Source organism: Misgurnus anguillicaudatus, chromosome 24, assembly GCF_027580225.2.
Source record: "Misgurnus anguillicaudatus chromosome 24, ASM2758022v2, whole genome shotgun sequence".
NCBI classification, from domain to species: domain Eukaryota; kingdom Metazoa; phylum Chordata; class Actinopteri; order Cypriniformes; family Cobitidae; genus Misgurnus; species Misgurnus anguillicaudatus.
Window position 1 is genome coordinate 28846705 of NC_073360.2, and position 20501 is coordinate 28867205.

At 35.6% G+C, this 20501-nt stretch overlaps 3 protein-coding genes across 8 annotated transcripts in view; 2 read left to right on the top strand and 1 right to left on the bottom strand.

Moving 5' to 3' along the window:
- Positions 1-197: 197 nt before the first annotated feature.
- Positions 198-4495, top strand: tmem106ba (transmembrane protein 106Ba). 3 transcript variants are annotated; one of them, XM_073862693.1, is made up of 8 exons: positions 198-339; positions 881-1084; positions 1188-1251; positions 2557-2711; positions 2817-2962; positions 3209-3258; positions 3351-3404; positions 3971-4495. In XM_073862693.1, the coding sequence occupies exons 2-8, from the start codon at positions 904-906 to the stop codon at positions 4083-4085; spliced, it is 765 nt and encodes a 254-aa protein (XP_073718794.1). In that variant the 5' UTR covers positions 198-339; positions 881-903; the 3' UTR covers positions 4086-4495. The 3 variants fall into 3 exon arrangements, with proteins under 3 accessions (XP_073718794.1, XP_073718793.1, XP_073718795.1); XM_073862692.1 differs by having other exon boundaries at positions 199-339; positions 892-1084; XM_073862694.1 differs by having other exon boundaries at positions 207-339; positions 896-1084.
- A 3933-nt stretch (positions 4496-8428) lies between these two features.
- seraf (Schwann cell-specific EGF-like repeat autocrine factor) lies at positions 8429-14239 on the top strand. The gene is made up of 5 exons (XM_055196997.2): positions 8429-8748; positions 8864-8959; positions 10734-10838; positions 13666-13761; positions 13911-14239. The coding sequence occupies exons 1-5, from the start codon at positions 8541-8543 to the stop codon at positions 14021-14023; spliced, it is 618 nt and encodes a 205-aa protein (XP_055052972.1). The 5' UTR covers positions 8429-8540; the 3' UTR covers positions 14024-14239.
- Positions 14240-14328: 89 nt separating this feature from the next.
- vwde (von Willebrand factor D and EGF domains) overlaps positions 14329-20501 on the bottom strand; it is a 37874-nt gene continuing 31701 nt past the window's right edge. For 2 of the 4 annotated variants that reach the window (XM_055196980.2, XM_055196979.2), the window contains 12 exons: positions 19969-20112; positions 19548-19868; positions 19371-19466; positions 19192-19287; positions 18059-18154; positions 17609-17704; positions 17428-17523; positions 17208-17303; positions 16998-17093; positions 15769-15864; positions 15313-15410; positions 14329-15193 (listed from right to left, as the gene is read on the bottom strand). In XM_055196980.2, coding sequence (XP_055052955.2) covers positions 15185-15193; positions 15313-15410; positions 15769-15864; positions 16998-17093; positions 17208-17303; positions 17428-17523; positions 17609-17704; positions 18059-18154; positions 19192-19287; positions 19371-19466; positions 19548-19868; positions 19969-20112 — 1340 coding nt within the window. In that variant the 3' untranslated portion in view covers positions 14329-15184. Of the gene's footprint in view, positions 15194-15312; positions 15411-15768; positions 15865-16997; positions 17094-17207; positions 17304-17427; positions 17524-17608; positions 17716-18058; positions 18155-19191; positions 19288-19370; positions 19467-19547; positions 19869-19968; positions 20113-20501 lie in introns of those variants that run through there. The other 2 variants (XM_073862691.1, XR_008642505.2) reach the window with 2 other exon arrangements.

Consider the following 20501-nt stretch of genomic DNA (forward strand, 5'->3'; position numbering starts at 1 on the left):
CTTTTATTGTGATGATTGTATTTTAACTTAAAGCATAAAGTAAACAAGAAAGAAGTAGCAAAACCGGACACGCGCAGCACAAAATACACGGCTGTAGGCTTGCATTGACAACACTGCGATAGCCAATAAGAATAAGGTGTGCGTAGACAAGAACCACCTCCGGCAGCGGGATTGGCTAGTAATACTGACGTGAGTGGCTTTTGCCCAATCATACGACGCCGATCAAGACAGGAGGTGGGGCTTTTCGAAATATTGTTGTGAAACAAACACAAGGACGGAGTGCAGACATCACCAAACTGTACTTAAATGCAAATTAAAGGCAGAACCAGATAAAATAAGGTAAAATTTTGATTAACATTTCATAATTTCACACTATAAAATACGTCGATATTAAAACAAAGATATTTCGTGTGGGATTTGACCGGGTTTGTCGCGCGGCCCATTCGCAGCAGAGTAACCTGCTTATTATATTGACAACGATTATTTTTTGTAGGATTAAAAACGACTTGGTGGATTGATATAAGATGGAGTTAATGCACTTTATTGCTATATAATATGAAAAAAGAAGATGACTCTTCCGTCGTTAGCCCCCGGTCTTGTCTTATCTGCTGATGTAACCATACACCAGCACTAATAGTAACGTTAGTTTTATATTACAGCAAAAGTGTAGTATCCATGATGTTTGGCGTATTGATATCCATAAAAACGATATTATAATAACGTGTTTAATGGATATGAAAACATAGTGATGTGCATGTATGGTTTTTCCATAGAAATTTCTGTATGAAATGTACTATTTACATTTACGCCCATCTCTATTGCAGCCTGAATAATATATTTTTTTTTAAACCATGTGCTTCATTTCACATATGATGTTTAGTTTCTTTAAAGACAGGTCCAAACATGGGAAAGTCTCTGTTAATTCTACCAAAGCAAAAAGAAGATGAAGAGATTCTGACTGAAGACTCGGAGCCCCACACAGAGGATGATAACCACGATGTGTCACAGTTTCCATATGTTGAATTCACAGGCAAGGACAGTGTCACCTGTCCAAGCTGTCAAGGGACAGGAAGGATCCCGAGAGGTAATCTATCTGTTTGCATCTGTCTGTCCATCTGTTCCTTTATTGTATGATTTAAGCAAAGTGAGGGCATATTTTAATTGTCTCTTACTGGAAATTTTCACAGACCAAGACAACCAGCTAGTTGCTTTGATACCATACAGTGACCAAAGGCTAAAGCCAAGACGAACGTAAGTTTATGTTTGCATCTTGCTAAGCATTTTTAGCATTAAATTAGATACACATATGAGTCAAAACGCAAAATGAGGAACCAAATAGATGTTATCGCCCATTTATGATAGCAAATGCATATCCGGTGTGAAAACCACATCATGTCTGTTTAGGGTTCATTTGTCCATGTTACCAAAGCACCACAAATCACTTGGTGGCTCATTTGATAAAGATTTGTGAACATTATAAGTGCCTGCTGCACACGCGTGAAAGGGTTTATGATAAAAGAGATGGTAGCCCTATAAGTAGGTACTGTATGGGTGATTCTCACGAAAACTTGGTTTTAAAAATGTCAAGCATGAAAATGTAAAAATTGCTTAAATTTACTTTTTTTCCCACCAGACATTGAAAAACAAAGTCTGGAGTAAATGGGAACATTAATTTAAAAACTTTTACTTATCATTTAACACTTTTTGTAACATAATTTAAAAAACTAGTCCTAAAAAATCTCATTACCGCAACAGTCAGAAAACATCAACACTGACATATTTTCAAAATGACATGACAAACCTGAAAAAACATAATTTGGAGATTCTGCACAAAGTATTATGCTTCTATTAATTAAATTAACATTTAATAAGCATCTGTTGCGGTAATGATAATCAAAATGTCGTGTAAGCATTCTGACAAGACAATATTACAAATGAACTGTAAAAAATTGATCTTACCTGGTAGCCATCTTGAAGTAACTGGTCCATGTGCTTGGTCACTCAAAATCAAACTTTATTAAAATTCTGTATGTGTGCTTAAACTGTTCTCAAAAAGTGTTGCGGAGGATGAGAACATCAGGCATGGACACATCATATTCCTAATTTTTCTTTATTATTATTATACATGAATATTCAGTAAATATTTTTTCTGTCATCTAAGTAGTCTAACAAAACATCCATTTATTTTTTTCTAAATTTTTTTGTGTTAATTTGATTAAATTACAACATAACGCATGTTCAAACACAGTCGGACACATTGCGGTAATGAAAATTTCAGCAGAAAATGAGATAAAATTTACAATTATAAATTCTTATGTTGAAATCACACATTGTGCAAGGTAGAACACAGTATTGTGTTAATTCTGATGCTTTTTAATGTTACTGTATTACACATTTTAAAGCTAAAATCATTAGTGCCGTGGTGTTTCAATGGTTTCGTGAGAATCACCCGTATGCTGTATAGGTACTGCTGATTTTACACATGACTGTCCCTGTACATAGACAGCCATGTTTCTATGCTCCGTCTGACTATGTGGTGTTTTTGCAATGTCACAGGACGCTGTACGTGTTAATATCAGTTTTTGTCTGTCTGTTGCTGTCTGGCCTGGCTGTGTTCTTTCTGTTCCCACGGACCATTGATGTCTCCTACGTCGGCGTCAAGTCATCCTACGTCACCTACGATAAAGACAGACGGATAATCTACCTAAATATCACGGTAATTCTTATGTGGTGTTGAAACGCAAGACTTGCCCGAGGTTTCTCAATTTTTTTAATGTTTTGCTTTTATTTGATATATAAATGTTTTTTTTACTTTCTCACGAACACCCTGAACATTACCAACAATAATTACTATCCAATTCACGTGGCCAACGTCACAGCACAGGTGCAGTTCTACAAGACCGTTATTGGAAAGTCTGTCGTCAACAACGTCACCATGATTCTCCCTCTTGATATGCGACAGGTGTGTGTTTCATTCAGTTCTGTCAGTGTATAAAATACAGATGATTTCAGGTAAATGTTAAGTTTAGGCCTACAAATGTATTTATGGCAAGTAAGATAATATTGCTGTTCTAAATCAAATGCATTTAGATAACAGAAATCTAAAAGTGATTTTTATGTATTCTGTATAGCAGTTTATTGAGTTTTTCTTTATGCGTTTCACTTCATCAGATAGCTAAAGTTACCCATTTCATTTTTTTATTTTTAGATTGATTACACCGTTCCCACCATCATAGCCGATGAGATGAGCTACATATTGTGCGTATCTGATCAGTTACAGATTTTCATATACACACACAGTTAATGCACATTTTATTAATTGCGTTTCTTTTTTTTCTTTTTTTTTGCAGCGATTATTGCACTTTGGACTCTATTAAAGTGCATAACATTGTTGTCATGATGCAGTAAGTTTTTTTTTTTTTTTTTTATTTAAGTAATTTAATCCTTCAATCTGATTGGCTGTCGGATGTGGTATATGACAAAACGACAAATTATTGTCAGTACATTACCATATTAAGTGCGATGCTTGCTAAACACAAGTGCTAAGTGTAAATGTTGTACAGATTTGATTTATACAATCAGATCAGATTTGTTTTTTTAATGCAATATTTTAATGGATGTTGGGTTGCATATTGGGTTGGTTTACTTATGTAAAATATAATCCAAGATAATATTTCTAATATTTGTAACCCTGGACCACAAAACCACTCGTAAAGGTATTTTTTAAATAAAATCTGGAATCCGAGGGTTAAAAAAATCAAAAAATTGAGAAAATTGCCTGTATAGTTGTCCAACTTGTGCCTTTAGCAAAACTAATAAATCTTTCACATATAATTTTTTAAATTATTTATAATATAATTGTTGGCATAAATAAATCGATAATTTTATTGTATTGGCAACCTTTTTGGTTTTGTGGTCAGATTTCTTATTCCAAATCTTTACTCTATTTAACCAAAATGTGTCCCCCTAGGATGACCGTTACCACTGTATGCTTTGGCCATATCGAGCAGGTGTCTCAGGAGAAGTATCTGTATGTGGACTGCGGTGCAAACACAACATCTTCTCATGGACACATGATACATTGATGCTCTTTCCCCACTCATCATGCTCTCATACAAGCATATGAATGCCAGAAGATGAGGTGCACACAGCTGATTGGTCAGTGAGAGTTGTTGCTTGATTGCTTTATTACACCATCATTAATTCTTACCTTGCACGTAGAGTTAATTTAGACACACTGTGTATTTTTGGAGAAGTTTCACCATAGGGCTTTAAAAATCCGAAACCACTATATCTTTATGCGTTAATATTTTTTACAATGTGTGGCTATTACTTTATTCACTTTACAGTCTTTTATTCATTTTATTTAAATGAATATCTCATATTCAGTATATGTAAGCTACATTTACCCAAAGCATTAGCATTAAAGGCGGGGTGCTTGATTTAAAAAAAAAAACTCTTTGGAAAGGCTGTCGGGCCGAGTACCAAAACACACTTGTGGCCAATCAGCAGTAAGGGGCGTGTCACTAGCCGACATTGTTGCGTATGTATGGGATTCTCTATCAAAAGAATGTCCAGATTATATTGGTATAGGGACGTGTTTGTTTAGGTGATTTCAAATATCAACAAATACAGTACCCTAGCAACAGAGTAAACAAAGCCTTATATCTCAGCATCAGAACATCATAGAGACACGGGGGTTGGACCGTTTGACTAGTGACTGGAAGTTTAATCATATACTGTCCCCCGAAATTTGCCACGGCAAGCACCACTTCACATTTTCTTCAGGAAATGTACCTATCTAGTTATTATTATTATTCTTCTTCTGATCCCCACTTTTTCTGACTGTAACTCCTCCTAGAGCTTTCAAGCTACACCCACAAAACTTTACAAAACTTTTAAGACTGGTCCGTAGATTTATGCTATGACTTTTCTAACTGATGGGACCTACCGAATTCCTAAACGGGGGGCTCAAACACATTGGCTTTCAGAGATCATGCACCCCGCCTTTAACAGATCTTTATCCCTTCAGACTTGTTTGTATATATACAGTTGTGGACTAAAATATTGGCACCCTTGGTAAATATAAGCAAAGAAAGCTATCTCCATTTGATTTAAAAGTCTTCATTGTGGAAATAGATATTTTTATGGTTTATCTATTTCCTCAAAGCCACTTTTTACATTGTGTAGCTCAACAATCTGTTGCTGCTCATGCAGAACTAGTCTTTGGTTTTACCCATTGTGATGAATGATTAAGGGGATTTGGGGTTTGTGTTACTTAATAATTATTCCCCTTCCTGAAGCAGGAATTCATGACTGAACAACAACATGTTTCTAGTCACCTTGAGGTGGTCAGAAAATTTTAATATCATTGGAAATATACTTCAGATTAATTATAAGGGGTGCGAATAATTGTGTACAGTGTGTATTAGAGAAAAACCTTTTTGTCACAGCTTAAAAAGAGAAACATTGCAGGTTTATTTTCACAGATTTCTTTGCTTATATTTATCAAGGGTGCCAATATTTTTGTCCATAATGTAAATGTGTGTTTCTGACTACAGAGGAAATTAATTTACCAGAATCATTTCCAAATGGTGAATATTTTTTTAGGTTGCACATTCTGACAGCCAACACAAAAAGCCTTTGATGACATTGACAATGCTTTGGTCAAACATAAAATAAAATGTTTGTAATATGAAAAATAATTTGTTTTGTATTTGGAAAGAGATTTAAGTAATATAATTGTTTTGCAACCAGTTATATTGGAGAGATGATATTTATCTTATTTTTGGGCCACTAAATCTCATAACGGATGTTTTTTCATGACATTGATGTAGATCATTGATTAGATGATGATGATGATGTTGTTATTTTATTATTTTTTATTTTCTTGTTTATACTGGAATGGCACTTATATGTCAAAAGCATTTTTGAAGGACATTTAACTGTTATTATTTTAGGGTGATTTATCAATAAATCTGATTTATTTGATGGAATTTTTGTTGTGTATTAATTAGCCTACATAGCAATTGAAATCAATTATTCAGATTTATTTATACTGTATATAGTGCTTTTCACAATTTTGCATTGTTACAAAGCATCTTTACATTTAATAAAGTAAACAAAGTTGGGTGATTCTCACGAAATCCAGACTTAGAAGGTGTTCAGCATCAGAATTTTAAAAAAGCGATGGAAGCCATTTTTTTTGCACATATAAGATTAAGGTCTGTACTTACTATAACCGTTATTTTTAGAGGATTTAAAAATATTAACTATAGAATTATTTACATTTTTTAGATTATCATTATAAAAAATGATCATTACCGCAACATGATATTACAATAAATATATGCATTTACAAACTCATGTTTCGGTAATGAGAACTATAAAGTTGTCTAGGTACTATGACAAACAACATTTCAACTTTTATCTGCTTACCTGGTTGAGGGCTTAAACGATGATTGAAAATTGTTGCGGAGGATGAGAACATTTTTCTTGGACACATTTATTTTCCTTATTATTGTCTCTACATTTACCAATGATCACAAAATAACACATGTTTCTTTACTGTAAATGTTTATAGTATAACATGCACTTTTTAGATTTTTTCATTATAAATTTCATTATAAATGTCAAAGAACCAAAATCCAGCCATGAACACGTTGCGGTAATGAAAATTTTCCCTTTAAATGTGGAAAAAAAACAAAATTTGTTTGTATGATGTCATTTGAAATGTGCAAAATAGTTCATTAAGAGATGTTTGTAACTGTATGCTGCTTATTTTGATACTCTTACTTTTGCATTTACATGTTTTATCAAAATGTTTCATGACATCTCATAAGTCTAATTTCGCGAGAATCACCCAGTTTGGCTATAACATTGAAAGCAGTATTCTCACAGTAAGCAAACCAACATGGCGACAGCAGTCAAAACCATCGGGATGATTTCTCGGACAGGGTTTATGTCTAGTCCAAGACTAAAATGCATGTTTGAGCTGTACTAACTGAAATATTTTAAAATATATCAGTGCCACAGACTAGTCCTGGCTTAATCTTAACCCTGTCTGGGAAACCGACCTTATGATGTTTAAGTGGAGAAAGAAGTGAAAAACCACTTCTCTGACACATTACAGCTTCAATCTGTATAAGGTAAGCTTGTGTTTGTGTTTGGTAATTATTATAAAAAAGTTGTTTTTGGTTTCAAGTGGTATAAAGTGTGAATGTATTTTATAATATTTAAAATTAGGCATATTTTTTAGTTGATATAAATAAATCTATTCAGAGCAGTGTGGTGTGACTGCCACAGTATTCCACTAGATGGCGCAAACATACTTAAATACAATTGATGGTTCTGACTAATTTCAATGCATATTAATGAATGTTAACACTTGCTCTTATTTATTCATTGCTCATTATAACATCCAGTTGCTAATTAAAAACGTGTTTCTTTATTTTTGGCATGTCTTTTAAAAAAAAATACCCAAATGCTAACCTGTTTCACTTCCATTGCCTACATTTTTTATGCTTCTACATCTAAAATAAAGTAGTTTAGTAATAAAACTAAAGCTTAATAATGGTTGGCCATTGTATGTGGGCTGTATGTGAACATGTATACATTCCCCCAGTCAAATAGATCATCTAAGAAAAAGACTTTGCACATCTGTTGATGCCATTAAAGTCTCAGCTCTCTGCTTCCACTTTAATGGACCTCTTAAACAAAGAGTCTTTTACTTCATGACCCGACTGACAAGGAATAAACCACCAATTTCACGCAGATAGCATTACAACATGTCTCTTTTGTGAAAGAACCTGAATCTTTGACACCTACCAGATGTTGCGAATACATTATACACCATATACTGTATAGAAACAATTGGGCTCCTTTTAAGTTAGAGACATACTTTTTTAATCCCAGCCATTGCTAAAACATCAAGCTATTACATTCACACATACAGAGACACAGCATGAAAACATTGAACTGGAATTGCATTCAGGAGGAGGGAAATACTCAAGACATCTGCAGAATCCATTTCCTCACAATTCCTGGGAAGTGAATATAGGAGGACACAATATTGCTTTCCACAATATTAACACTGACATTATAGAGACACAGTTTTGACTTTATAAAAGATTGTAAATACATGATATTAACTGTAAGAGTTATTGGTTTATTATGCATACAACTGCATATGATATACCATATAAGCTGCTATTGTTATTTTAGAGAAAGTTTATATTTATTTGCTTGTTTATGTTTTTTACCACAACTGGTTATACTATGGTGATGAAGGATTACTAGGTGCATCAAAGATAAAGGAAAATAAAGATCTTTTGTGGTACTGATTGTAGTGTGCTTACATTAAGCCATAAACCACACACGCGCGCGCACACACCTCTGTTAATAATACTATACCATCTGCGTCTACATGCACAATTGTGTCTCTCCAGCAGGGGCACGAGTGAGCACACTTCATTATTCAGTCCAAACACACTTTGTCCTGTAGTCTCTCAGTTCTTCTGGGTCTTTGTAAGAGTGTGGATATGAAAATGGGATTGTTTTTGCTGGCAGTACTGGCTACTCTGAGCGGGATCTGTATGGGAGCGTCTGACGGGCCCCGCGGGGTGGCTCTTCCTTTTGTCTTTGACCCTAACGCAATCTGCGACCCACCTTGTAAACATGCTGGCCTCTGTACCCGCAACAACACCTGCTTCTGTTCGAAAGGATATGAGGGAGAGAGGTGCCAATTTGGTGATGTGTCCTTTTATTTGTTCTTTTGTGGATTTGAAGCGTGCGTGCACTTAAAGTATACTATTTAGTAGTAAAAGTTAAAACTGACTTGATTGTTACCTGTTGTTTAATATAGCAAACTGTTATCCAAAGTGTAAAAATGGTGGACAGTGTCTGAGACCTGGAAAATGCAGATGTTCTTCAGGATATGGAGGAAAATATTGCCATGAAGGTAACTGTTGTTAAAAAATACTTGAAGAAGTCAAGTAACACATATTTAAAGGTGCCAAAGAATACATTGAAATAATATGTTAAATTGTTCTCTGATATCTACATTAAAGGTATGTAACTTTATTAAGTGCAAAAAGTATCCAGAAAGTGTCCAATTACAACCCTAGGATTTGTCCTTTGAATTAAATGGTCTATTATTGCCTTATTTGGAAGGGTCATGAATAATAATGCTGAGCTCTGCTCTGATTGGCTGTTTCACAGCGAGGCTCATGATGGTCATGTCTGTAGCTCGCATTAAGTAAACAGTCCTTATATGTTTGAGCCTTTTATCAGACAAAGATACAAATTTTGAGGAATACTCAATTGTTTGGAGATTGTTGTGAACGTTTCTGAGTGTTTGTGTTAATTATTCTATTATGTACATGTAAAACGTAACTGTAACGTCAATAGTAGAACTTCAGCCTAAATGCTAGCATATACACACTACAAAAAAAAATTCAAGAAAAAAAAATCTTAGTATTTTTGTCTTGTTTTCAGTAAAAAATGCGTTTTCTTGATGGGCAAAAAGACCCAAGAAAATAAGTCTAGTTTTAGACCAAAAATATCAAATTTAAGTGATTTTGTGCATTAAACAAGCGAAAAAATCTGCCAATGGGGTAAGCAAAAAATTCTTAAACATTTTTCTTAAACACTAAATTCAAGAAAAATGTGCTTACCCCATTGGAAGATGTTTTTGCTTCTTTTATGTACACAATCACTTAAATTTGATATTTTTGGTTGAAAAACTAGACTTTTCTTGGGTCGTTTTGTTCATAAAGAAAAAGCATCTTATTTTAAGAATTTTGAGATATTTTTACTGAAAACAAGACAAAAATACTAAGAAAATCTTTTCTTGAAAATCTAATACTTTCTTAGTGTTTTTGTCTTGTTTTCAGTAAAAATATCTAAAAATTCTTAAATATTTTCTTGACGAGCAAAATAAGTCTAGTTTTTAGACAAAAAATATAAACTTTAAGTAAATTAGTGCTTAAAACAAGCAAAAAAATCTGCCAATGGAACAAGAAAAAAATTCTTGAAATAAGGTTACTTTTTTCATAAACACTTAATTCAAGATTTTTTTTCTTATTCCATTAGCAGATTTTTTTTTGCTTGTTTTAAGCACAAATTCACATAAATTTTATATTTTTTGTCTAAAAACTAGACTTATTTTCATAGGTCATTTTGCTCACCAAGAAAATACATCTTAATTTAAGAATTTTTTTATATTTTTACTGAAAACAAGACAAAAATACTAAGTAAGAAAGTCATTTTTTGCAATGTATCATTAACTAGCACACTAACTCAGCAGTCACAACTTTGTTTTTAACAACTTTGTTTTTAATTTAATGTGTAATTTAATATTGTGGCCATACATTTCGACTGTAATGTCACAGTTGGTGTTATGTTAAGATTGCCCTGCTTTGCAGCGGTGTTCAAGGTTTATATAAGAAGGAGGAAACAATCGTGTTTAAGGCTCACGATATGTCTTCACCTTGTACAAAACTCTTATTATTCATTTATACCTAGGTAAATACAGTTTTACATTCTTCGGCACCTTTAATATAAATTTTTTAAAGGTCCTAATATTTAGGTACAGTTATGTATACACTTGGTACCAATATGAACCTTGATATTACATGCACTCTTTGGGTACAAATGTGTCATTTTTAATGGGTACCGCACCAGTGACAGCTTTTGTACCTTTGTTTTTGAGAGTGTATGTTTGTATTTAACAGTGAATTGTGATGGTGGCTGCTGGAATGGTGGTGAGTGCACTGCTGTGAATGGAGAGGCAAAATGCATCTGTCCCTCCAGCTGGACCGGCTCAAGATGCCAAGATGGTTTGTTAATCCTATAAAATGTTATTTACATTACACCAAACTTTAATGCTGTTCCATTGAGTTAACACGCTGCAAGAAATGAAACATCTTACCTGCTGAAATAAACAATACAATTTGTAATGGTTTACACTGCAAATACCATTATGAACTGGTCACCAACAATTACATTACAAAATTCCTTTGTTGTGCCCTGCAAAAAATGATTTTCAAGAAAAAAAATTATTAGTATTTTTGTCTTGTTTTCAGGAAAAACATCTAAAAATTCTTAAATTAAGCATTTTCTTCATTAGCAAAACACTGCCAATCAGGTAAGCAAATTTTTCTTGAATTTTTCTTAAATTTAGTGTTCAAAGATGAGAAAAATTTTCAAGATTTTTTGCTTACCCCATTGGTAGATTTTTTGGTTTGTTTTATGCACAAAATCACTTAAATTTGATATTTTTTGTCTTATTTTCTTGGGTCGTTTTGCTCATCAAGATAAAGCATCTTAATTTAAGAATTTTTGGATGTTTGTACTGAAAACAAGACAAAAATACTACGATTTTTTTTCTTGAAAAACATTTTTTGCAGTGTGTGTTTATCGGTCTTATTCCAGTGGGATTTAATGGTAAATTATTGTTTTAATTCCCATAAAATTTTATAAAATTGTCACGACACGGAAGGGTTGTAAGGACAGGACGCAAACGCAAGGTTCAAAATAAATAACATTTAATAATAAAAACACGAGGGCAGACATGGTGAAGGCAGGAACACAGGAACATGAACACAGGAACAGACAGGGTATCAATGACAATGATCCAGCAGTGAGCAAACAGAAGACAGAGGTATATATACACAGACTAAATGACAAACAGGTGTGATGAGGCAGGTAATTAATCAATGAATGTCCAGGTGATAACAATCGGAACAGAGACAAGACATGACACGGATTAACCGTGACATTACCCTCCCCTCTACGAGTGGCTACCAGACACTCACATAAAACACAACAAAAACAAAGTCTGGTAGCGAGAGTCCAAGGGAGGGGTGGAGGGCTTGGGGACCCTGGCGAAGCCGGCAGCCGCCGGGATGAGACCAACAGGAACGGTAGGCCGGACTGCGCCAGGAGAACCGGAGCGATCACTCCGAGGACCGAGGCAGACGAATTACCCCCCTCCTGGGAATCGTCGACGATCAGATGCCCCCGGAAATCATCTCCCATCCCCTCGCGGAACCGGAGACCCTCGGTAGCCACCCCGGGGAAATGATCGGGCGTGGTCCGTTCCGGATCCCCCTGCGAGCAGGATGGTGGTCCTCCGAGGGACCATCGACAACGACTCAACCGTTGGGGGACTGCCTGGGCCGATCCTCCTCCCGCAGGAGCGAGCGATCGCTCACGGTGGTCCCCAAGAGACATCGGGGCTGATGGGGAACGAACCCCGATGTCACTACTCCCCCTCGACGAAACTCCTGGGGGAGCCGCCCTCCATGAACCTGCTGCGTCCAATGTGGCTGGATCATTCTGTCACGACACGGAAGGGTTGTAAGGACAGGACGCAAACGCAAGGTTCAAAATAAATAACATTTAATAATAAAAACACGAGGGCAGACATGGTGAAGGCAGGAACACAGGAACATGAACACAGGAACAGACAGGGTATCAATGACAATGATCCAGCAGTGAGCAAACAGAAGACAGAGGTATATATACACAGACTAAATGACAAACAGGTGTGATGAGGCAGGTAATTAATCAATGAATGTCCAGGTGATAACAATCGGAACAGAGACAAGACATGACACGGATTAACCGTGACAAAAATAGTATCTTATATATAGTTTATTCTCTATAGAATCAGCTTGGCTCTCTCTCAAGCGTTTTTTTCTCCATAGGACTTTTCCCCCAAATAAAATTAGTTTTATTTTTTCAACCCCTACACTGCAAAAAATGCCTTACTTACGTATTTTTTGTCTTGTTTTCATTAGAAATATCTAAAAATTCTTAATTCTAAATTCTAATCTAGTTTTTAGATGAAAAATATAAAATTTAAGTGAATTTGCAAAAAAAATCTGCCAATGGGGTAAGAAAAAATTCTTCAAATAAGTTTACTTTTTTCTTAAACACCTAATTCAAGAAAAAAAATTCACTCCATTGGCAGCTATTTTTGCTTGTTTTAAGCACAAATTCACTTAAATTATATATTTTTTATCTAAAAACTAGATTTATTTTCTTAGGACATTTTTGCTCATTAAGAAATGCATCTTGATTTAAGAATTAATTTAAATACTAAATAAGAAAGTCATTTTTTTGCAGTGTAGGGAGTCACCTGACATTAGCTTAACTTAGAATACAATACATTATTACTCTGCTCGCTAGTACGGTTTAATTTTAGCCGCTGTACTATCCTACTTTTGTTGTCCCCTGTATTTTTTCCTGCATGTATTAATGTAAAACTGCTTTGAAACAATTAAACAATTGTGAAAAGTGCTATATCAATAAAATTGAATTAAAACCATGCAGTACAATTACCATTAACCTCTCAATCTATTAGACTTTCTGTGAATCTCAATCTATTAGACTTCAATCTATTAGACAGTCTTTTTTCTTAAAAGTTACGTTTATGCATAAGGCAGATGCTTTTATCCAAAGCGACTTTATCAGCATGCGTTCCCTGGGTTCAACCCCATGACCTTTGCGCTGCTAACACAATGATCTACCACTGAGCTCTACTGGAGCAAGTTATTTGCTTTTGTGGTCAAGTTGATTTCGACATAAATATAAGTTATCTGTGTCCAGATGTTAGCGTTGATATATATACAGTGTGGTGAAAATGTATTTTTTTTGCAGCGATCTGTCCTCAGGGATGCAGGAACGGAGGCAGCTGTGTTGCTCCTGGAATCTGCAGCTGTCCAGATGGATGGATCGGTGGAGCCTGCCACACAGGTCAACATACATCATCTGTACACTATATAGTTTATTTTGCCTTTATATTTTACTTATTGGCATAATCCAACATTAAATGACATATAACACAATCACTGGTTTTCCTGCACTTAGTTAACTGTGAACAAACGTTTGTATTTTGTCAGCAGCTGTGTGTAAAAGACCCTGCATGCATGGGGGGAAGTGTGTGTCGCCCGACACCTGTCGCTGTCGAGCTCCGTTCTCAGGCCCGCAGTGTGAGGAGAGGCTGAAAATCTTCTGATGTCACACCAGTCTGACCTCTGACCTCACTGGTGACTCTTCAAAGTGGTGCTAAAATGATGTGTTTTCTTGTTGAAAAGTATTGTGCCTGTAAGTGTGTGATGTGTTTTCTGCATTAACATGTACATGAACTTTTGGTATTTTTTATTATTGTAGTGTGTTTAGTGTAACTCTTTAATTTACTTCATCATACAAGGATTAAAATGCTTTTTTTAAATGTGTTGTGTATGATAATTATGAAAATGATTTATCTACACATTGGCAATATTTTTAATACATTTATGGAAAGAATAACACGTAGATCCATTTTATTTCAATCAAATTTATTCATTTTGTAGATCTAATTACAAATATACATTTCTTTAAAGGTCACCTATGGCATTATTTTCAAGATGCAATATTAGTCTCGGGTGTCCCCAGAATGTGCAAGTATAGTTTCAGATCCAAATACCCTATAGATCATTTATTATACCATGTTTAAAAGGCACATTTTTGGAAAAATTGCTGTTTGTGTATGTCTCTTTAAATGCAAATGAGCTCCTCGTTTACCATTATCTATACCAGAAACATACACAATTTTTAATAAGACAACTACCTTACTTAAATGAATTATGTAAAAAAGATAGATTTTTTTTATAGAAATTATGACCTAACTGGTTTTTGGACAGTTGTGGGCGGGGTCTGCGCAAAGTGATGTCAGTTTGCTCACCAATAGCCAAAAGCCTGTCCCATGAGACTGTTGACGTTTCATGGATATTTGGAAAAAGGAGTGGGCAGAATTTGATCATTACAGGGTGGTTGTGTGCACACGCAGATACACAATTATGTTCCAAAACAATATAGAAAAGTTAATTTCTCATATTAGGTGACCTTTAAAACCAATAGAAACAGGACAATAATTTGTACACGTTTACAATAAAAACATTTGCACATCACATTACATATTTAAGATAAAAATGTAACAGAATTCAAATAAAATCAGTCAATACTGATACATGCATGACTGCCTGAGACATTCACACAAACTCGCACACAAATAGAGACATTTACAATATTCTTATAACCTAAATATTCTTATAACCTTTTGAGTTAAGAACACTGATCCATACACACACATACTGTACAGCCTTCAGTGATGTGTTTTCATTGTCTTACATCTTCATTATCTAGTCTGTAGGTAAAATGGCACAAGTTTAATGATTTAAGATTCACAAAACACAATTTTAATACTTTCAACACCAACACAACACTTTGAAATCACGTAAGGCAATGCTTTTAAGAAATGCTTACTTTAGTTTCACAGGAGTGTCCAGAGTAACCTTGCCGGCAGTGGCAGAAATTTGGAAACATGCATCTTCCCCCATTGAGGCACGATTGAGTACAGATTGCTGTTGTAGAAGAAATGATTGGTTGAGATTGATTTAGGGTTAATTAATATGATGTCAAAATAAAACTTACAAATATAAAACAACATAAATAAGACACACTGAAAGAAGTAGTCAGAAATGGCCCCAAGCTGTCACTCAAGCGGGACCCTTCGAATATGTACCATTTAGGTACAGATATGTATACATTTGGTACCCTTTTTGAGATACTAATATGAACTCTTTAGGTACAAAGGTGTAATTTTTGAAAGGGTACTGCCCCCGTGCCAGCTAAGGACCAGCCTATATATAAAAAATTATATTCAACATAACTATAGAAGTCAAAATTCAGTACGCTCATTCAGGAATCCTTATGACTTACGGGTTTGGCACTGCAGACCCTCCCATCCAGCCGGACAGTGGCAGGTGTTTGGCCCAACACACTCTCCACCATTTTTACACTTCTGTAAACACACCGCTACACAAACAGCATATACATAATGTCATTTCCTTATACTTTAACATTTCAGACAAAGCTTATTTATTATTTTTTACATTTCAGACAACGTTTGGTTGTTTCAACTTAAAATGCTGGGTCGCTTTAACCCAGTGGTTCCCAGACAGGGGTGTGGGCACGAGATGGTGCCGGGGGAGCCCGGTTTTATGATATTTTATAAAATACATTAATTTATCATAAATTCTGTGTAATTAAACCTCAAAAAAGTACTACTACTAACTGACAGCACTGCATTTAATCATTAATATGTTTTGTTTTGTTTAATTCAAATTCTACGTTTGAGATTGTTTTATGGGTCAGTGACAAACACATTTTTTTCATCAGGTTTATTTCAATGCACAGTGTATTTATGTTCATTTTATGCAATAAAAAATTACATTTGCACCATTTTTATAAAAGTTAAGACTAAATGGACCTGAAAATGTCAAATGGTGTAACCGGCAATTGCACCAAAGATTGAGAAATATTAAATATTTTATCCACCTTGATGGCATGTATGTGTAATCATCAACAAAAAAAATTAATATCATTTTATTAGTTATTTCTAAATGTACATTTTAATGCGTTTTTGTAATATTTGTCCTGACATATGCTGAAAACAGCTCTGTTTTCTAATTAATCTTTGACAAATGATGTAAAAATGTATGTAAAAAAGTCATATTACACTAAACTAGATGATTATATTTTATTCCAAATTTTTTATGAATATATTTATATTTAAATTTAAAAAAATGCAAGTTACACCAAATGACACAGACCGGTTACACCACATTGACCTTTTTGCAATTATCCCCCAAATATTCTTTCAAAATGAAATAAAACCAGAAATTTTAGACTTGGTCCTCAAAAAAGAGAATGTATGCAAGTAATCTGCATATTTATTTTGAAATTTTAACCCTTTTACATTTAATTTATCCATACGGACCCAAAATAATTAATATCACGTCACTGACCCTTATGCCATGAATAAGGGATGGGATGCACCCTACACAAGGGGGGTGCATGCCAATAAAAACCACTGATTTAACCCAACTGTTGGGTTTGTCCCTTTTTGACCAAACGCTGGGTTAAAAAATAACTCAGCATTCACTTACGGATGTTGCAAATACTTCCTCTCCATCCAGATGGGCAGGAACAGGTGTTTGGACTGACACACTTTCCATTGTTCATGCACATGGGATCACACACACCTATAAGTAAATGCATCACACACATACGGCCAAATGTTTATTTTATATATAGTATTGTACATTGCTAAATACATAAACAAATGATAACCAAAATTAAATATACTAAGAACTCACTTTTCTGACATCTTTTGCCGGTGTATCCCTCTGGACACGAGCACACGTTGTTTCTCATGCACTGACCTCTGTTTTTACATGGTGGATTACACAGAGCTATAAAACACAAGCAACTTTATTAATATTAATACCGCAAGCGTTTTAATAAATATTTCCAATATATTTGCCTTTTTTATCAGAATTCATATAAAACAGTAATAACAGAAATAACAAAAAGTACCAATTTGGCATTGTGAACCATAAAAGCCACTGGGACAAGCACAGACGTTTGGTTTGATACAAGTTCCTCCATTTAAGCACACAGGCTTACAGTCAGCTGAGAGCAAAAACAGTAAAACGCATGTTATATTGTAGTACAACACTTAAATTTGAGATCAAAGCCAAAGGATGAAATAGCACACCTGAGTTACACGTGGGTCCGTACCAGCCCGGCTTACACTTACAGACATCAGGCGAAGCACACTCGCCACCGTGTTCACAATGTCTGTTACACACCACTGTAAACATACTGTACTTCTGAGTAACACACTTATTATGAACATCAACTTTATTTCGTATTCAAACATACATCAAACATCTCCCTCCTGAAAAATCCAGCTAAGACCAGCATAAGCTGGTGAGCTGGTTTCAGCTGGTCTCCAGCTTGGTTTTAGCTGGTTTTGCTGGTGTAGGAAGCTGGTCTAGCTGTGTTTTGGTCACTTTTTAAGCTGGTCTAGCTGGACTTAGCTGGTCAGGCTGGAAGACCAGCTGGCCCACCAGCATGACCAGCTTTGTCAGGCTGGGAGGACCAGTGTAAACCACCTTAAACTTATGCTGGTCTTAGCTGGATTTTTCAGCAGGGCTGCACTTACTAGTTTCACATCTTGGTCCCACGTAGCCGTAAGGACAAGTGCAGAGATTTCTAGACGAACAGCGCCCACCATGTTGGCAAGGGGGATCGCAGTTGGCTAAGAAGAAAAACACAAGTGTAAACTTATATGTTTATTAGTCCAAATCCTGTAAAAAAAAAAGATGTCAGACGTTTCCAAATCTGTTCAAGCTAAAATGTAGCTTAAAGGAAAACACCACCGTTTTTCAATATTTTACTTTGTTCTTACCTCAACTTGTATACATACAAATGTATACATACCTATCTTTACTCAGTGTGTGCACTTAATCTTTGTACATTGCATTGTAAATGTGTTAGCATTTAGCCTAGCCCCATTCATTCCTTAGGATCCAAACAGGGATATATTTAGACTCCATGTTTTCCCTATTTAAAGACTGTTACATGAGTAGTTACACGAGTAAGTATTGTGGTACAAAATAAAACGTGGTGATTTTTAAAGCGGATAAAATATGGGAACTATATTGTATGGCGGAAGAGCACTTAGTTTGCAGCACTTCGACCTCGGGTGCAGTAATATTGATTGAAGTTTGAGTGATAGTGGGAGGAGTCAGGAGTGATGATGTTACTGCGCGCCGAGGTCAAAGTGCTGTAAACAAAGTGCTCTTCCTCCATGGCATGAAAATATGACGTTTTCTATGTTTAAGTGCTATAATTGGGTTCCCAGTGCTTCTATCAACCTGAAAAATGCACGTGAAAAATTAGGTCACTGAAATTTGGCTTGCCTTATGATGTCATAAGGAGATCTTATTATAATAATACCGCCCCTAAATCTGCACTATCCAACCACAGCACTGCCATTTAGTGCAAAGAAAAAGAGAGAAAATAATTGACAGCAAAATTGAGTTTTAATTGTAACAAAACACCATCATTATGATCAGTATTTTCATTTCATCACCTCATTTGCATTTAAAAGGACACCCAAAACGGCACATTTTTGCTCACACCTACAAAGTTGCAATTTTAACATGTTATAATAAATTATGGATATGGTATTTTGAGCTAAAACTTCACATACGACTCTGGGGACACCAAAGATTTATTTTACATCTTAAAAAGTCTTGTGACATGGACCCTTTAATACTACAGACAGTTTACCTTCTTCACAAATGACTCCGTTGTACCCCGGTGGACATTCACAAACATTGGGACGCACACACTTCCCTCTGTTCTTGCAGTCTGGTCGACACACAGCTATTGGCACAAGAGTTTAAAATATTAAAAACAAATCCTTAAATGTTTAACTTAATGCAACATGAATACGGGTTGTGACTGACCGATATGACAGTTGTATCCTGTGTAACCCTCTTTACAGGTGCAGGTGTTAGGCTGCGAGCACTCCATATTCGGACCGCACGGGTAACGGCAAACAGCTGCAAATACACCGGTTGCAATTATCAATATCACTAGACTTTTACATTATATGTACGCTTATTTATGCATAACGTGTTTACCTTTGCAGCTAAGTCCATTTCCTTCATAGCCACGTGGGCAGCTACCACATCTGAAGGAGCCGGATGCAGTGGGTTCACAAGGCACTTGGGAGAAACATGGAGAATCAGCACAGGTTCTGTTATCCTCAATAAGTGCAGATTCAAATTCGTCCTCGTTCAATTTTGCTTTTGAGTTCGTCCTGTCCAGGATGTGTGTGGAGGTCTTTCGGACACCAGATGATGATGAGATAGATCTCTCAGCTCCACTAGGAAGTTCACTTGACTTCCTGGTGGAAGTGACATCAGAGTGTTTGTCGCTTTCCTTTACAACCTTTGTCTGCCCTACAAGCGAGTAAAAATGACATAAAATTACTTCATAATTAAAAACAATAGAACAAAGATTAAGCTGTTGAATTTTTTAAGGGGTAGAAAAGAAACTGACTGTTTGCTGTCCGAGACGTGCATGTCTGTCCATTGCCACTGAGTCCAGAAGGACACGGGCCACAGATGTAACCAGCAGATGTATATGTGCTTTCAAAACACTGGACTCCAGGGTAACAAGGACGACTGGAGCACGGGTTTTGGCCTTTATAGAGGTTAAAGAGAATCGAATGATCAAAGTTTTGTACAATTTCGTATCGTACAACATATATTGCAGGTACAGGTAAACCCTTTACAAGGTTTTTACCATAAAAACCTAATTCAGGGTTCCCACACATTAATTAACTTCAAATTCAAGGACCTTTCAAGGACTTTCCAGGTCCAATACCCTCAAATTCAAGGACTAAATGTGGGGACACATTTCAAGTGAGATCAAGGTTACATTGTGTTACCTTTTAAGGTACATTGTTACAGTTCCCTTTCGAGGGAACTCGCGCTGCGTTACTGCGGTGACACTTTGGGGACGCCTCCAATGGTAAGTGCGTCTGCACGTGTATATCAAATTCAACCAATGGTGAGGCTTAACGACAAAGA

What these genes read in the sequence shown, in the direction of transcription:
- tmem106ba (XM_073862693.1), top strand. Translation starts at nt 904, where the DNA reads ATGGGAAAGTCTCTGTTAATTCTACCAAAGCAAAAAGAAGATGAAGAG. An exon ending in ACGGATAATCTACCTAAATA is followed by an intron (nt 2,712 to 2,816) that starts TCACGGTAATTC and finishes TTTTTTACTTTC; the next exon opens with TCACGAACACCCTGAACATT. An exon ending in TCCCTCTTGATATGCGACAG is followed by an intron (nt 2,963 to 3,208) that starts GTGTGTGTTTCA and finishes TTTTATTTTTAG; the next exon opens with ATTGATTACACCGTTCCCAC.
- seraf (XM_055196997.2), top strand. Translation starts at nt 8,541, where the DNA reads ATGAAAATGGGATTGTTTTTGCTGGCAGTACTGGCTACTCTGAGCGGG. An exon ending in GGGAGAGAGGTGCCAATTTG is followed by an intron (nt 8,749 to 8,863) that starts GTGATGTGTCCT and finishes TGTTTAATATAG; the next exon opens with CAAACTGTTATCCAAAGTGT. An exon ending in AGGAAAATATTGCCATGAAG is followed by an intron (nt 8,960 to 10,733) that starts GTAACTGTTGTT and finishes TGTATTTAACAG; the next exon opens with TGAATTGTGATGGTGGCTGC.